Source organism: Diabrotica virgifera, chromosome 10 (genome assembly GCF_917563875.1).
Source record: "Diabrotica virgifera virgifera chromosome 10, PGI_DIABVI_V3a".
NCBI classification, from domain to species: Eukaryota; Metazoa; Arthropoda; class Insecta; order Coleoptera; family Chrysomelidae; genus Diabrotica; species Diabrotica virgifera.
In genome coordinates this window covers 29,450,123-29,469,725 of record NC_065452.1, presented here as the reverse complement: position 1 = coordinate 29,469,725, position 19,603 = coordinate 29,450,123, and the positions used below count along the sequence as shown (strand labels likewise).

Genomic DNA, 19,603 nt, shown 5'->3' with positions numbered 1-19,603 from the left:
AGTTCGTAGAATATACTCTAGCGGTATGTGTTTTAGTTCTTCTTCACTATATTCTGTAAAACATTTTTCGCGAAACATATGGGACATAAGTAATCTAACACTGTCCATTATATAAAAACTTTAAGCATAAATGCCCACAAATGATTTGATTGTAAGTTTGATACTGGTGATTATTGTAGAAAATTCTGGCACGAGCACCCAGATATTTCACCAGTTCTTTGGTCGGCTTCAAATTACCAAATGAATCGAAATATTCCACGTCGTTGTTTATCTTTCTATATGCTACCCAATGTGTTCCGTTATGCGCGGACACATCCAAGTTAACTATTGCACATTCTCGTTGTCGAGGACCGTCTCTAGGCAGAGCGTCATTCATGAAAACTCCTCGAAAATGTGGTATGTTAAGTATTTTCGCGTAATGTGCAATGTCCAAGTCGTACAGCGGACGATTGGGCAGCTTTATTGGAAGTTTTTTTTCAAATACAAGCCGAATCCGCCTCTGGGTTTCTTACGTAGGTACAGGCCTGAACCGATATGTTCCATTGCCTTATTATGACGTATATCCTCTTCCAATTTCTTTTGGGCATTTTTTGCGTCGACCACAGTTTTTGCCACCCCCGCAGCACCACCCGTTAAAGCCCCCAATGCCGAAAGACCAGCAAAGAGAGGTATGAGTGGTAGGAAACCTCCAGATTTTAGTGGTAATACGCGAGGAACATCAATTTCTTTTCGACCGCCAAGTCTTTTGATTATGGATTTTGCAATTCGTACAGCAGTCAAAGCAGTATTGTGTAACGATGCTCCTCTCTTCATGGACTTTGCAATTTTTGAGACAACATCGCGATTGAAAGAAAAACGCCCCTTTCTTCCACGACGTAACTGACATCCCATTCCCAATTTTCTTTTCGTCTTCATTCCACCGGTTACAAGTAAGGCAGCAGTTTTTTCACCAAAGCTAGCGTCTTTCGACTTGAATCGCTCCCAGGCTCAATTTTCCAATTCTTTATCAGCCTTGTGACGTTCTTCGAGAGATGAATGCTGCGAGTAAGCGATATCGTGTTGTTTACAAGCTGCGTCTAATGGATTAATACCTGGATCTCCACGTGCAAGACGTTTTTGTAGTTGTGTTCCAGCTATAAAGAACGTATTTTTTTTTTTACTTATAAAACACAACAAAATTGTCGCAAAGTTACTTACGTCCACAGAACTGATAACCGCCACGAATATGTAGCTCAAATGGCAGTTTATTAATTAAAGAGTTCACGAGACCTCCTCCTTCGACGACCAACATTGGACTGATGCCATGCAAGTGATGACATCTATAATATATTGCCGTACTTATGTACTACACTTGCCACACGATGAAGATCGTTCAACAAGAGCAGACGTTGTTGCCAATTGATAATCTGGACATTGTCCAGAAAGTGACAGTCAGTAAACATGGTAAATTGCTACCAAACTCATTTAGAGCCATTATTTGCGGTCCAAGTGGGTGCGGAAAAACGAATGTCATGCTATCACTTTTATTTAATCCGAATGGCGCCAAATTCAAAAATGTCTATGTTTATTCGAAATCCCTCTTTCAACCGAAATACCAACTACTGCAAGATGTAATAGCTCAAGTCAAAGGTGTTGGGTACTTTCCATTCAAAGACAATGAAGGAATTATCAGTCCAGATGAAGCACAACCAAACTCAATTTTTTTATTTGATGATGTTGCATGTGATGGCCAACAGAAGATTCGCGAGTATTATTCCATGTGCAGACATAAAGATGTTGATGCCGCTTATTTATGTCAAACATATTCAAAAATACCGAAGCAGCTAATAAGAGACAATTGTAAAATGATTGTATTATTCAAGCAGGACGAGATAAATTTGAAGCATATATTTGATGAACACGTATCGCCAGACATGTCGTTTGATGAATTTAAAAAACTCTGTTCAGAATGTTGGACGACAGACCGCTATGGTACTTTGGTCATTATGAAAGATTTTCCCCTTAACAATGGCCGATACCGCAAAGGATTTGATAAATATATAAAATTGTAAGTTGATGTATTGTTAGTCGTCAACAAGATGTCTTATGATGCGGTCGCCATTGCCATGCGCAAGAAGAAAATTGCCGAATTGGCTAGATCAATTCGCAAAAAATATTTGGCATTGAAATTAGGCAAGACAGAACAAGATGAGTCACTAAATAAACTTTTTAAACCAATCTCGAAACCTCTCAAGGATATTGCGCAATCATCAAAAACGTTGCATCATGCTATCGATAACAAGTTTAGACAAGTTAAAAAAGAAGATGTGAAAAAGGAAGAAGTAGGACTAAAAAAAGAGCCGAATATAGCAGAAAATCGTACACCAACACCACCAGTATCATTTATTAGTGATGGAGATGTGTTTGAAAACAACGATGAAGAAGATGAAGAATATGAAGATAGCATAGAAACACACCAATCGCAAGATAACGAAACCGAACAAGTAATATTTGATCCTGATAATATTTCTGAAGATGCTTTCAACGAATATATGGAGCAATATCCTCCGATGAGTCATGAGTATATAAAAGAATTTTGGATGAAGTCTGATAAAATCGATAAAAACTATGGACCTATTTACAATTATTTGTTGGGCTGGACGTGGGGTAAACGACGAATAAAGTTTAACAAAGACGGTGCCATAGAGGTTATGGATGACGCCAAAAATGGTCAAGGAGGATCGGTGCAGGAGACGCCTGGACTATATCACCTTATTTTCTATGATAATCCTGATCCTGAATACTACAATGAAGAAGATAAAAATTTATACAAAACGTTATTAGAGAAAACCGAAGTTCATCTGAATTCAATAGGCCGCCTTAAAGGTTCAAGTGGAGACAAATATCATTATATTATTAAGCCATTGTTTAGACCTGCATCTACATCAACGGTAGCAAAGAAACCGTCACAGTCTACATCAACGATAGTTCAGAATCTGTCACAGTCTACATTAACGGTATCACAGAATCCGTCACAGATAAATACTCGATCTACTACATCATCAGCACTAAAGCAACCACCACATAGTCGTTTACCAACTCGTTCAACATCATCTCAATCAGCGTCTCCACAGCTACCTTCGCCAGCTGCATCCTCCAAAGGATCAGGGCTTATCGATGACTCGTTTGATTTACAGTGAAACACCTAGGGAATATATTTACTGGGATGATCCAAATGAATTGGTGGAGCGTCTTCAACTCTTGGTGGCTTCGAAAGACGCCGGCAACACATCTCTCGACAACGAAATTGTAGCCATCATCAATGAACTAAAAGAAGCTAATATAATAGAGTAACTGGGAATGACAATATCATTTCCATTATGAGTGTCGACAAATTCGGTCATCATTCTCGTGGTGGTGGTGGTAGCGCTCAAAAGGTGACGCGAGTTACATTTCCACATACTTCTGACGGAAATATTAATGCTGAAAATGTGAAAATTTGCAATGTCAAGGATCCATCAGAAAATGGTGATGCTGCAACGAAAAAATACGTCGATGCACAAATAAATGAGTTGCGTAACATACAGTCACCATTAATTCAAACACATGGTGAGTTGTTGATGAAAAAAACTGGGGAGATAGAAGGTTTAGCCATCGGACTAAATGAAGTAAGAGAAGAGCTTCATAAAACTACAGTTCCACTTCTCGAGCAGAAGTTGCAGAAAATAATGAAAAATGATTTGAATACACTAAAAAAGGATACGGAGAATAATGTAAATAAGTTGCTGCAGCAAAAAACTAATGATATAAAGAAGTTAACCATGGAACTAAATGAAGTAAGAAAAGAGCTTCATAAAACCACAGTTCCACTTCTCGAGCAAAAGTTGCAAAAAATATTCAAAGATGATTTGAATACACTAAAAAAGGATACCGATAAGAATATACAATCTGCTGCAGAAACCATTGCACATCATGCGATATACGATATGAAGATGGAAAAGAAGATAAAAGAAATGAACGCGGCATTACAGGATGTAGTAGACAACCTTCATTCGATGAATATAGATACCCGCCTAACAGCAATTGAAAGTCGTTTATAAAAATGTCTAAAGAAAAGGAACAGGTGGTGTATGAGTTGCATAAACCAGCACGAAAAAACTATCCTCGTCGACGAACAATAATCAAAGGAATCGATGACTTGTGGCAGATGGATTTGGCTGAAATGCGTCCTTATGCGCACCAAAATAAAAATTACAAACTAATACTAGTTGTAATTGATTGTTTTTCAAAATTTGTTTGGACACGTCCTCTAAAGTCCAAAACAGGTGAGGAAATTACTCGGGCATTTTCGGATATTCTCGCCCATACTCAACGAGTTCCGAAAAACCTACAATCTGATCAGGGAACCGAATTTTACAACAGAAAATTTCAAAATTTAATGAAAAAACACGAAATTAATCATTACAGCACCTACACGGTTAAGAAGGCTGCCATTTGTGAAAGAGTTATTAGAACGTTGAAAGCAAAGTTGTACAAGTATTTCAGTTTACATGGATCATACAAATGGCTAGATGCACTACCTACAGTCACTGAGGAATACAACAATACAAAGCACAGTAAAACAGGATACAAGCCATCTCATGTCAACAAATCCAACGAAAAAGCCATTTTAAACAAAAGTTATAGTCATTTAAAGATTGCTGGTCCACGAAGATTTAAAGTTGGCGACATTGTACGTATATCAAAGGCAAAACATTTCTTTGAAAAGGCCTACACGCCCAATTGGACTAAAGAATTATTTAGAATTGTATAAGTTAAGATAACGAATCCTATAACGTATTTGCTCGAAGACATGCAAGGTACACTGATTAGCGGCGGGTTTTACGAAGAAGAATTACAGAAAACAAAAAATCCCGACATTTACTTGGTTGAAAAAGTACTTAGACGAAAAGGCAATAAGATGTATGTTAAATGGTTAGGATTGGATAGCAAACACAACAGCTGGATTACTAGTTCAGATGTAGTTTAAGGATCTATATTTCGATACGCCGCGTAGACATACATTTTTTAGAAAATGCTGACAATTACACGCAAAGAGTGGGGGATTGAAAAAGTATAAATTCTCTCAGCAACCATCCGTCACATTCAGTTTGAGTTTCTCCAACCGACTTGTGTATTCAGTTGCAACAGCAGTAATATGGCTTCTCCAGATAGCGGATACGAAAGTGAAGAGACAATTATCTACGACGCTGAATTAGATCGAGTACTGGAAAAATATGAAGAAGCTGCCAAAGATGAGCCATATTATCTATTGGAAACTACCTATCCAATAGGATGTTTTCACATAAAAATTGGTCTATCTCCAGCTCGACAGTTTTCTCCATCCATTATTCTGTACCAACATGGTAAATGTACAAGAATCAGTTTAAACACATTCGAGTGGACTACCCTAATTGAGATGTTTATACAAATTATGGAAGAATTTTTCATACCACCTTTGCCCACCTGTTCCGATGAGTATGATCCAATCGAATTTGAGTGTGGTGATTTCTGCAAACTAAGACAATTGGTAATGGAAAATGTAAAGTTCCTGACTATCGAGAAACATGGAATCGAATATTATTTATGTGAAGATGATGTAAGCCAGATCCTGAGAGCAAACATTGATTTAGTGTCTCAACGAGTGTCGTTATTGGACAAATTACAGTATTTACAGTTTTTTCGTATTATAGAAATGTTGTATACTTTATTCAGCAAAATTGTCATAAGAGTAACAGTTTATATAGTCGACTTCACGCTTTAACTGCGTTTTGTGGAATTTTTCCAGATACTTTGTTAAGTCAAGCTTTGAATGAATATGTATGGTATTATAGCAATAAAGTTGTAAATGATTTGGATAATTGTTAATAAATAATATTAATAAAATATGTTGTCTTTTATTTTTTGACTTTAGAGAGTGTAACAGAGGTTATCAGAGGTCAGCAGAGGGTAGCAGAGCGCAGCAGAGGGTAGCAGAGCGCAGCAGAGGGTAGCAGAGCGCAGCAGAGGGTAGCAGAGGATAGCAGAGGATAACAGAGGCTAGCAGAGGGTACCAGAGACGTACAGACGTCATCAGAGACAAGCTAACAGAAGGCACAGACGATCAGAGAGCGGTATAATGGGTCAGCAGAGTGTAGCAGAGCGGAGCAGAAGGTAATAGAGATTAGCAGACGGTAGCAGAGCGCAGCAGAGGATAGCAAGTCGAATGTCACGTCATTCACGTTCAAATGTCACGTTCTGCTTCGAATTTCACGTCATTCACGTCACGTCATTTACGTCCTACGTCACATGTCACGTCATTCACGTTCAAATGTCACGTTCTGCGTCGAATTTCACGTCATTCACGTCCTACGTCGAATGTCACATATCTACGTCAAATGTCACGTTCTGCGTCGAATTTCACGTCATTCACGTCATATTTCACGCCAAATGCCACGTTCTGCGTCAAATGTCGGACGGAAAACTGAACAATGTCATATAAATGTCACGTCATACGTCAAATGTCACGTTCTGTTAGGCACTATACGGAAAAGAAGAAGAATTGACAGTTAATATTGAACGTTGACAGAAGAAGAATTGACAGTTGGCTTCTGTGTCGTTACCGCTTTCATTTGACACCCCATACGTCAAAATCGGACCAATGACAACAAAGATGTCGAATGTCACGTTCTGTTAGGCACTATACGGAAAAGAAGAAGAATTGACAAACGAAAAGAAGAAGAAGACTTGACAGTTGGCTTCTGTGTTGCCACCGCTTTCATTTGACACCCCATACGTCAAAATCGGACCAATAGCAACAAAGATATGTTGTAATGCCGTTTTGGCACTGCCGCCATCTTTGTTTTTGTCTCAACTTATTCGTTACCCCCTCCCCGTTCCGACGAGCCCTCTTACGTCAAAATCGGACCAATAGAAATGAAGATATGACGTAATGCCCTTTTGGCATATTCCGATGCGCACGCCACATACTGCGTTCAACCCCCTTTTTCATCCCCTTTCCAACGATACGTCACACGTCATCCTACGTTAAGCCGTTTGGCATTTATTAATATTTAAGGGTTGCGATTTAGGGGATGCGCCAGAAGTAACGTTGTCTATCTACTACTCTACATCAGTGAGAAATAAATAACCTGCTGATATTTGAAAGGAAGGTTCTCACAACTCACAATTATGTTTAACCCTCAAAGAAATGAAGTAACAGGAGAGTGGAGAAGGAGCCGTAATCTTGTCTGCAAAGGTAAAATAGTATAATATGTGAAAAAAGTGAGTTTTGAGATAAATGACTTTTTGTTCTTTTATTGTGCCATTTTGTCATTTATAAAGATAGACAAGTGAAATTTGAAATATAAAAAAATATGTTATTATAATAATTATTACAACAGCAAATAGGTATAGTTTTTTCAAATGTGCTTCTAAAATGACATATACTGTTTTACCATTTGTCCAGTATATCCAAAGAGTATATAAAAGACTTTATACGTATATACCGTCGGGGGAGATAAAAATTCCCATTGGTCATACTATGGTAAAAGAGTATATGAAATGTTTATACTATTTTACCATTTGAATTGGAACACCGTTTTTATGAAATATGTTACCATATAACAGCATATACCACATATTATATCCTGTTTTACCAGTAGAGTTTCAAAAAATAGATATAACATAATACCAGGGATAAGCAGTGTATGACAATGTATAACTATTCTGCCTTTGTAGAGTTTGTCGAATATACTGTTTTACCATAGCAAAGACGCAAGTACACGTACTCATATACTGTTTTACCAGTGTCACATTTTGAAAACTAAATGAGATAGAAATAAACTAAAAATTGCATAAGAAAGAGTGGAAAAAATAACCCAGTTTCGACAACAAATTCAAAAATCGATTTTTTTCACATATACCTACTGTTTTACCTTTGCAGGCAAGTAATGCTGAATTGGCGACTCTGTATAGTACTGAAGACATTGTCAGACATATAAAAGCTAACGGGATAAGATGTGCAGGTCATGTGGTCAAGATCAGAGAAAGACAGAGTGTTAAAGACAGTATTTTTTGAGAGACCAGACAGTAGAAGATCAGTAGGCTGTTCCAGAAAAAGATGGAATGATGAGTTTTAAGGTGATTTATCTAGAATAATTGGAGTACAACAATGGTAAATGGAAGCGTAAGATCGTAGAAGATGGATTGCTATAGCGGATGCAGCGAAGATTCATCCCAAGTTGTAAAGCCAGTCGAGAAGAAGAATAAATCTGGAAAGGTTGCAGGGGAGTAGACCAAAAGCCACCTCATCGAATCTATCTGTCTATTTATATTACTTACTAAATTAGTAATAACATAAATATAATAAATGGATATCTAACAGTAAGTTATGGAAAATGAAGAATCTGAAAAATTACTTTCAAATTGTACAAAAAAAAAACTAAAATATAGCAAGTTGAGCTAAGATGTAAAATTATTAAATTAGCAAACACATATCTCCGCATATTGATTTCTTTATGAACAACTTAACTGCGTTTTCCACACAATTACATTTATATTTAAATTAATGTTTTAATTTCAGGACTAATTTGTCAATTACTGTTATTGTCTTAGATATTTAGATTTTATTACTTTGTGTTATAGGACTAGCTCTCAATTGTTAAATGAGAGCAAGTAATTTTATTATTGTTTATGTATTTACCAATTTTGTACTAGGTTATTTTGAATTGTTTTTTTAGTTTGTGTGACATTTTAATTGTTTTATGTACTAATGGACTTCGGTCCGTCAATAAATAATAAATAAAATATGCATATAGACGGGGGCATCTAGCACAAAAAATACCAGAATAAATCGATTTTTAAATACAGCACCTAGAGAGTTACAACTTTTTGCATTGTGTTGAGGATGACTTCAGGGAAAAAGTCTACAATGGAAAAGTGGGTGGAAATGTATTTTTGTATTTTAAAGTGCATAACATGCATTCAAAAGTGCATAAACATGTCAAAATTAGTATATTAAGGGCCCATTCAGGGGATTTTTTGGGTCATTAACACGAATATCTGGCACATCATTTCTGGGGAGTTTCGACACAAAATTGATACAAACCGATTACTCAGGGTTTTTGAGGTTGCTGAACACGAATATGACATCAGAATTGATCCTTAGAGCACCTAGTGTCCAGACTGACTGATATGCACGCTATCTTCTGGAAGTTCCGAGAGTGTTTTCAGAATTTGGTTCTGATGGCGTATTCGTGTTCAGCAACCTGAAGAACCCACCTAATAATCTATTTACATCAATTTAGTGTCAGAATGCCTCGAAATTCCAAAAGATGATGTGCATTTTAGTTACTCTTAGGTGCTCCAAAGGTCAGTGCGATGCAATATTTATGTTCAGCTAGCCCAAAGGCAACCAAGTAATCTGTTTGTATCAACTTAGTGCCAAAACCCCTCTAAACTCCAGAAGATTTATTTATTTATTCACGGGCAAGCCCTATTCAGATATAAATGTTACAGTGTTCTAAATTATCATAATATAACATAAATTATCATAATATAACATAACCAAGTGGTTTGAGAAAAAATAATCATATGAGTAGTACAGTTACAAAAAAGAAAAAAAAAATAAGATAACATATAGGTCAGTACAATTACAAACAAAAGATAACACATAAATCAATTCAGAAATGTTCCAAGGTATAACGGTTTTGAGTTATCTAATACATACAGGTCATGTAACACTAATCACAATACGAAAGCTCTGGTCGAAAGTATTAAAAAGTTAGGGAAGAAATATGATTTTTAAAGCGGGAAACTGATATATTAAAAATTTCGAGGTTATTTAATAAGTTAGCTAATCGAAGAGTTCTAGGAATAAATGTGTTGTAAGAATAATTGAATGTATGAAAAGAAACATAAAAGGTTTGCACCTGCCTAGTCGAAAGACTGGGGACAAATAGAGATATTTTGGAAAGAAGCTTGTTGCAGTTACACAGCCCGTTGATAATTTTAAATAAAATTATTAAGTCTCTGTTTTCTGCGCACCTCAAGAGGAGGTAAGTTCAGTATGCGCTCTAATGCAGAATATTCGTAGTATACATGCATCTTGGTGGCAGTATATCTCAGAAAATTGTGTTGGACAGCCTCAAGTTTCAGTTTATGAGTAAAGTAATAAGGGGACCAAATTGTGGAACAGTAATCAAAATGAGATCTAACCAGGGAGAAATAAAGGGATTTAATAGCTGCGGTGTTAGTAAAGTCTCTGGTGATTCTCTTTATAAAGCCAAGCATCTTCATAGACTTCTGTATTGTACTGGAAATGTGTGATTTATAGCTAAGGGCGGAGTCAAGGATCACACCTAGATCCTTAGTTTCAGAGGCAGAATGTAAGGTCAGATTATTTATACTATATTCGAAGATGATTGGATGATGAGTTCAATAAAAACGAAGAATATGGCATTTGGATGCATTCAAACACATACCATTTTGCATACACCAGTTAGATAGGCGATCACTATCACCTTGTAGACTAAGTGAATCAGCCTCACATGTATTATTTTAAAACATTTTAAATCATCAGCGAATAACAAAGTTTCACTTAGTTGGAAACAGGGTATTAGATCATTGATAAATATATTAAACAACAGAGGTCTCAAGTGTGATCCTTGTGGTACACCTGAGGTAACAGAGATGGTATGAGAATAGTAATGATTAACCCTGACAATTTGCGATCTTTGCGTAAGATAGCTCTTGAGCCACTTCAATATAAGGCCATCAACTCCGTATAAATAAAGTTTATGAATCGAGAGCTCATGATTAACTTTGTCGAAAGCTTTGTAAAAGTCAGTATACACAGAGTCAACTTGTAAACCCCTCTCAAGAGCATCTGTCAAAAAATCAACATATGTTATGAGACCCAATTCTGCTGATTTGGGCCCCTATAATTGGCGAGCAGTCATAACTTAAATAATCGGAAATAATGCTCTCAAAAACTTTAGGAATGGCACTAAGAATAGAAATGGAACGATAGTTATCTATATCCGATTTTCGACCTGATTTATATATTGGAGTGACATAAGAGTTTTTCCAGTAGTCTGGAAGAAGATGATGTGCCTCAGTAGTGACCCTGGGCACCAGGTGCTCTAAGGGTCAGTTTTGATTACTTATTTGTGTTCATCAATCCCAAAATCCTCTGACTAATTTGTTTGCATCAATTAAGTGCCAAAAGACCTCGAAACTCCAGATGACGTGCCTTAGCAGTAACTCTGGACACCAGTTGCTTCGGGGTTGATTCTGATTGCTTATTTGTGTTCAGTGACCCTAAAAACCCCTGAATAATAAAATCTGGTGCTTAACCTTCCGATGACCAACCTTTTTTTGTTACACGGATGACCAAGGGAGGGGGGAAAAATGACCCCAGGTCAAAAATGTCGAAAATGACAATTAACAAAAAAATTAAGTTTTTTTATTTATTTATTTATTTTTTTATGGCATGGACTTTATGTCATTCAGCCAGTCACAACATGAGTATTAGTGTCATGTGTAGTGTGTATGTTGAGTAAGTGTCTTGTTACTTTGAAAAGTCGACGTCATTAGAGTAAAACTACTTGGAATTACACATAATAGACAGTATTTTACTAAACATCAACTTCAGAATATATTTTTTATTCGTAAAATATAGGGATTTTTTTTTATTTCAAAATATGAGGATATCTAGAATGATATTAAAGTCAAATAAAAAAATAATGAGTTAAAAATTGAAAATACTTTTGAATTTATTAAAGAAAAACATACGCTGGGGTCACAATTTCCCCCGCTTGGTCATCGAAGGTTAATATATTGATTTTGACATGCCTATGCACTTTTGGATGCATGTTATGCACTTTATAATGCAATTACTCATTTCCACCCATTTTTCTATTGTAAACTTTTTTCTTGGTGTCATCCTGAACACAATTAAAAAAATTGCAAGTCTCTAGGTGCTGTATTTAACCCTTAAGTACTAACATCATAACTCAATGACGTAAACACTAACTAACCGCCTAACAGACGGGTTTAACATTTTAGTGGTAATTTTTGTTTTTGTTAAATATTTTAATGCAAAAAAATATCTCGATGACTTACTGAAAGTATTGATTATCTAAAAAACATAGTAATTAATCTAGTTTTTCTGTATTTATTAAAATAAAAAACATTATCTATCACTAGAATTGAAGGATTGTTTGTGTACCTTTTTACTCTTGAAAAAGTGTGATAAAAATTAAAAAAAAAAATTAAAGAATCTTAATAAAAATTTATAATCGAGTTAACCTTTCCGTGGCCGTGCGGGGCATCTTAGGTACCCCAGATGCGGTTTTGTCTTTATAACTTTTCAAAATATTTTTATTTTTTTTATCCCTCCAGGTAATCTTAGAAAATATATTACTAAATCGTTTTTTTATAAAAATTATCAAATATAATTTAAATTTTATACTAAAATTGAAATTAACTCCTCGGGGCACACAGTGCCAGAAACCCCTGCCAGAGACATTCAACAATTAGACCAGGGCGCATCTGTAAAAATATTAGTACATTTGGACGTTGAGAGGTGACTCAAATTTTTTTGCAGAAATTGCTTGAAAATAAATCAAATAATAATATTTGAGTTAACCTCCCTCTCAAAAAGGTCCGGAACATTGTTTAAATAATCAAAATGTCAAAAAATTAAGGAAAAATTCGATTTTTTTCATGGTTTTTTGATTATAACTTTAAAAGTATTCATTTCCGAGAAAAGTTGTATTGACATAAAAGTTGCGTAATTAAATTTCCTACAATGTAGAATTGGTTAAAAATTTAAAAAATAGTCACCCTTGTTGCAAAATAGCAATAATTGTGAAAAAAACATACAAAAACAAGTACAGTAAAACCTGCCATATCCGGATCAATGTGGCGACAGACCGATCCGGATATGAAAAAATCCGAATATCAAGACCACTACTTCTTTTATAGTCTCTGAAACGTTTTCTCCTTCATACATTCCAGTAATCAACGCCGTCAATAACTTTCGTCGATAGACACGTTTTATAGTTTCTATAATACATTATTTCGCCATCTTTTAGTTCTTCTTTTAGTGCGTTGTCCAACAACAGGACTGCCTTTCTCGGTAGATTTCGGTAGATCTGGAGGGCGCAGAACCGTCCGGATATGGGGAGGTCCGGATATGACAGGTCCGGATATGGCAGGTTGTACTGTATTCGCATTTTACGTTTTTCAACCATTTATGCTACACTTAGGACCTTCACATTTCATCCTGAAAAACTTTATGATACAGTAAAACAATACTGTAAAGTTCATTAAGATCGGTTTAATAGATTTTGCAAAATAAATTTTGCAATCCAGCTTTCGTAAAAAAAATTCATTTTTTTCAAAATGTTACAGGACTGAAAATACAGTAGATAGCAAGTTGAAAATTTTTTTGCTTATACCTTTCATTTGCAATTTTGCAAAATTGAAATCGATTAACACCACGGCGTCAGGAATTTTTTAAAATAAACATTAATTATTGGTGCTACGCGCAGGACAGCGGATAGTTTGCTCTGATTGGGCATTCCAATGACCTTTGATAATGATTGAAAAATTTAAATTTTTATTACATTTCGATATAAATAAATAAATTTGTTTATTGCAAAATAAAAACACATACTCTATCCTTTGAAATAACACTTTTATTAGCAAAAACTTTCTTTGTTCATATATTTTAACTTAAATAATAAAAGTTTATTATATATGCAATTGTTTAAACAATATTTCACAAACAATAATAAAATTAGTTTGATTTTTGTGGAATTAAAATATTAAAATACAACAAAATATAGAGTAAGAAAATAATATATTAGATAAAGATTGGAAGAAATTTTGGTGGAAATCAACTTGTGTGAATGGAACACCGCTGTCCTGCGCGTAGCACCAAAAATTATTGTTTATTTCAAAAAATTTTTGACGCCGTGGTAATTAATCGATTTTAATTTTGAAAATTGCAAATGAAAGGTACAGTACACTTCTATAAGCAAAAAAAATTTCAACTTGCTATCTGCTTTATTTTCAGTCCTGTAACATTTTGAAAAAATTATTTTTTTTGCGAAAGCTGGATTGCAAAATTTATTTTGCAAAATCTACTGAACCGATCTTAATGAAATTTACAGTATTGTTTTACTGTATCATAAAGTTTTTCTGGGTGAAATATGAAGGTCCTAAGTGTAGCATAAATGCTTGAAAAACTTAAAATGCGAATACTTGTTTTTGTATGGTTTTTTCGCAATTTTTGCTATTTTGCAACTAGGGTGACTATTTTTTAAATTATTAACCAATTCTATATCGTAGAAAATTTAATTACGCAACTTTTATGTCAGTACAACTTTTCTCGAAAATGAATAGTTTTAAAGTTATAATCAAAAAACGAAGAAAAAAATCGAATTTTTCCTTCCATTTTTGACATTTTGATTATTTAAACAATGTTCCGGACCTTTTTGAGAGGGAGGATAACTCAAATATTATTATCTGATTCATTTTCAAACAATTTCTGCAAAAAAATTTGAGTCACCTCTCAACGTCCATCTCAAAACAGATCCGCCCTGGACTAAATATACAAGTCGAAGATGCAGCTTTTGTGTCAGGGCACGTGACAGAAAGACTGAAATATCATGTGGTACATGCAGAAAACCCATTTGCACCATACGTCGAGAAGAAAGTAAAACATTTTTATACCTTGACTGTAAAAATGATGAATTAGATCAAATTGTAATTACAAGTAAAAATAAAAAAACGTAAATCTTTTTAATAATAAAAACAAATTATTTCAGTTACTAGTGCTTGATTATATAACTTTCCAAACAATAATGTAAAATTTAAATGAATTATTAAAGTATTTTAGTCGGGTACCATAGTTGCCTCACGCGGCCTGCAGCATAAGTTTTTATAGCACGGTTCCAGAAAGGTTAAACAAAGAGTAAGAAAAATGAAAATAAAAAGGTTTTTAAAAAATGTTAAAACAAAAAAAACTGACAGGTACTATAGTTAGTACAGTGTAGCAATGGTAGTCAGTGGCAATATTTTCATCACAAATTGATTCCACTTCGCTTATGTCGTCTTTTACCTCATCAAACCATTTCAAAAGAGTTTTTCAGGGTCTTTATTCCCTTATTTGATGTTTTTTGATGAACTGGGGCACATTATGTGTAATGACGAACTGGGCACAAACACTAACATCCCTCTATTAGACGGAAATCACACTTTGAGCCTAAATATCTTTCAAATAACAACCTGCCGCAAATTGCCGAATTCAATACTACTAAAGAATAGGGATGGCAACGATGTATCGATAAATTAAATTTATCGATATATTTTAAAATTTTATCGATATTTTTATATCGATATTCAACTTTCGATTTATCGGAAAATATATCGATATTTGAGATTCAATATATCGCCCACACAAGATTAATATGCCATATTGGCAAGATATAAAATTATAATAAAATCTTATAATCATATCCTTATTTTTTTGAGACGCTTAGTATATTATAGGTACTAAAGAAATATTCTACTACACTATAGAAATATCATAATCAAGATTTTCGACCAGTATTATTTTATTTGAATGTCATATACCCACCCTTGCCCTTAACTTGTTGTCCAAGTTGCAGGTAGTACCATATTTTTTTAACTTTTAACAATGTTTTTTAAGAGGACAGGCTATGTAAACCCTAAAAATGATCTCAAATTTACCATTTGTCGCGTTCACCTGTTCACCTTTAGTACGTTCTATAAAGTTTTAAAATAATTGTATTGTATTGACAAAAACCCTAAAACTCAAGATGTCAATATTATTGGTGTTGGAAGGAGCAACTGCTACCAAAACAAGGAACCGCTTAGCAGGCAAACGGTTGTCAAAATTAATATTTTTGAATTCACTGCCACAAGAATTAAATTTATTTTGAATAGGTATATATATTCATAAATACATACATAAGACATAATAGTTATTTATGATATAAGTGTTAAAAGTACACTTTTAAGGCACACATGTGAAAGTTTGCAGAATGAGCGATAATGAGTTCTGCAATTCACATGAGTGCCTTAAAAATGTACTTTTTAACACACATATCATACAATATTTCTTCTACAAACGTAATTACAGGACAATATCTACAAAAACTTTTACTTGAACTTGACTGACACTGACATTCCATTTTTATATTTTTTTGGCAGTACATCAACATTGCCTATACGGTCAATACGAACTGCAGTGCCTTAAAAATATTTTAAAACACTAGTGCCTTAACCCTTAAACGCCCAAGGGTGGGTAAAAAATGTCCACCTAATGCGTATTCCCTTGTAACATATTTGTTACGTGTTTAAAAATTTTTCAAAAATTATTTATTGTTAAAAATACAGCCCTTTATCGAATGTTAATTTGGTTTTACCGATATTTTTGAAAATAAAAGTAATATCTTGAGTTAAATATGGGTGGACATAAAAAGTACACCCTTGGTAAAACTTGTTACTAAAGGTTTCTCTATAATTTCTCGTTGGTAGGAACATAATCCATATAATTATCGACATATAATTACATTATCGACATAATTATCCGCCAATGAGGAGGCTGAAAGGAAAAATGTGGAGAAAATTGACAAATCTGAATTAATGGCTTTTACTGGTATGTTAATTTTGCTGTACATTGTAATTTTGTTGTAAGGTTTGTAAATTGTTTATATTAACATTTTAGAAGATGCTATGTTTATTAAGCATAAGATTCTTAAATTTAATCCATTTTCAACAACTCTCAATAAATATATTAGCTATTTTCGAGGTGGACATTTTTTACCCACCCTTGGGCATACATGGAACCTAAAAAAGGTTGGGCGTTTAAGGGTTAAATGCCCAAGGGTGGGTAAAAAATGTCCACCTAATGCGTATTCCCTTGTAACGTATTTATTACGTGTTTAAAAATTTTTCAAAAATTATTTATTGTTAAAAATGCAGCCCTTTATCGAATGTTAATTGGGTTTTACCGATATTTTTGAAAATAAAAGTAATATCCTGAGTTAAATATGGGTGGGCATAAAAAGTACACCCTTGGTAAAACTTGTTACTAAAGGTTTCTCTATAATTTCTCGTTGGTAGGAACATAATCCATATAATTATTAACATATAATTACATTATCGACATAATTATCCGCCAATGAGGAGGCTGATAGGAAGAATGTGGAGAAAATCGACAAATCTGAATTAATGGCTTTTACTGGTATGTTAATTTTGATGTAGATTGTAATTTTGTTGTAAGGTTTGTAAATTGTTTATACAGTAGAACGTCAATAATCCGGATTAATTGGGACCGGACCCCATCCGGATTATCAAATTATCCGGATTATCGAAATTACCTCAAAAAAAGGCCAGTATACACATTAAAGTACAACAAAGGTTTTAAAATTTTATGTTTTCTCTTGTACAGTAAAGTATCTAGAGGAGAAATTAATCAAAACATTTTTTTATGTTTAAACACTGTATTGTAATTAATTTATAATAGCACCATGTGTACAGTAAAAACATCAGACACTATTTGGGCTTTTAAAAAAATGTGTAAAATATTTTTGAACTGCAGTAGAGGTTCGTTTTTCACAGCGAAGTTCTTAATTTATTTTAAAAGAATCAGATATTTTTGCTAGATACAAATCCGGATTATTGACGGTCCGGATTTTTGACGTCCGGATTATCGACGTTCTACTGTATTAATATTTTAGAAGATGCTGTATTTATTAAGCATGAGATTCTTAAGTTTAATCCATTTCCAACAACTCTCAATAAATATATTAGCTATTTTCGAGGTGGACATTTTTTACCCACCCTTGGGCGTACATGGAACCTAAAAAAGGTTGGGCGTTTAAGGGTTAAAGTAGCATTTTTAATGCTCGTATGGAGTGCTAAAAATTGCATTTTTAACAGGTTGTAGAAAAATTTATATAAACATACATATAATTATAATTTAAGTAATTTTTAATATAATAGTTTTAAAAATTCTGTATTGATACTGTATGTATTTCTTTACTGATACTCTGTATGTATTAAAAATATTAAAGGATTTTATACGTAACTGCACCTTTACTTTTAAATTTTGAAGAAAACCTCATCCTTTTGTTTATTATTTTGTATAATTTACTTTTTTAGTAGTTTATTTTAGTAGTTCTTTTATTTTATTTAATTATATAAGAATATATCGATATATCGCACCTGTCGATATTTTTTCTCTGATATATATCGTATATGAATATCTTCATTCGATGTATTATATGATACAATATATCGATGTACAATTTGTTTTTGCCATCCCTACTAAAGAACAACCCAACTTGAAAAGTCATAAACGGGTGACCTTCAAAATTTTCTAGGAAGGGAAATATCCCACTTTCAACAAGCGATGCCTCTGAGAGACGAGACGGGTGTTAGTACTTAAGGTTTAAAATTTGATTTATTATTTCCCAAATGCCCTGGTCTACGAAGGGAAAGAGTGACTAAGAATGAGTCAGTCAACTGGTTTTATCACTAATTATAATTATATGGCTTGTCAATTTTCCTATATAATGTATAATCCCTAAAAACAGTAGGTTGATATCAAAAGCAAATCTTACATTATCTGTATATCCTTGAGGACTTTTATGGAAATCTTGGTCTATTCCTCCTCCGATTTTAAATCCACAACGGAGAGTATCGCCATCAACCTCTTTATGAAGAGTTATTGGAATCTGCAAAGTAAACAATTAGTTGTGATAACATGTTTATTATTAGTTTTAACCGGAACTTACACTTAAACACTCCATAGCCGTACCGGCTTGGTGTTGAAATGCCATTTTTGCACACATCTTGAATAATTCTAATATGAATATGTGATATTCTTAAAATACTGTTTTTTTTATTATATTTGTAATCGATAAATTCAGAATGGGGTGATACAGATGACTAAGTCTATGTTGACACAAGGTTGACAGTGACAGTAGCTTGTTTACAGTGTTGCCAACTTTCAGGCAAGCTTTTTTATAACTTCCCCAGAAATATTAAGCCCAATTCCAACGACGCGTTGAAGCCCGTGTTGAAGCGGTTTACTAATTTAAATGTCGGCAACGACAGATAAAAATATAAATTAGTGAAAAGGAAAGAGATCACCGTTTGCACTCCCACAGTAGTGTAAAATAATTAAATATTACTTTTATGATAAAATCAGACCATTATGTCCCCAAGAACATCAAGGCCGCGTCCCACCATCAAATAATTTGATCAAACTGGTTTGAGCAAACTGAAAGTGACAGTTAGTGACGTCACATCCTGAGTGTTCATTGTGGATAATAATGGAAAATTTTAATTAAAATAAAGTACAAACAAGTTAGACAACTCAATACAAAAAATTTGATGAAACTAGACTGATAGTGAGAGCACAGATTTTTAGAGTTTCAAAAAACTGCAATTGTGACGTCACTTTGACGTACTTCCGGAGTTTGCTCAAACTGTTTGATCAAATTATTTGATGGTGGGACGCGGTCTTCAAGGCGAGATGCCACTGTCGGCGGTAAAATTT

At 34.1% G+C, this 19,603-nt stretch overlaps 1 protein-coding gene across 2 annotated transcripts in view; it reads right to left on the bottom strand.

Annotated features, from left to right (window-relative positions):
- LOC126893169 (tax1-binding protein 3 homolog) overlaps nt 1-19,013 on the bottom strand; it is a 34,215-nt gene extending 15,202 nt beyond the window's left edge. For both annotated transcript variants that reach the window (XR_007701080.1, XM_050663120.1), the window contains exons 1-2: nt 18,837-19,013; nt 18,663-18,776 (exon numbers count right to left, since the gene is read on the bottom strand). Coding sequence is in view for 1 of the 2 variants with exons in the window: in XM_050663120.1 (XP_050519077.1) it covers nt 18,663-18,776; nt 18,837-18,893 (171 nt within the window). In the remaining variant the exon portion in view is untranslated. The remainder of the gene's footprint in view (nt 1-18,662; nt 18,777-18,836) is intronic.
- Nucleotides 19,014-19,603: the final 590 nt, after the last annotated feature.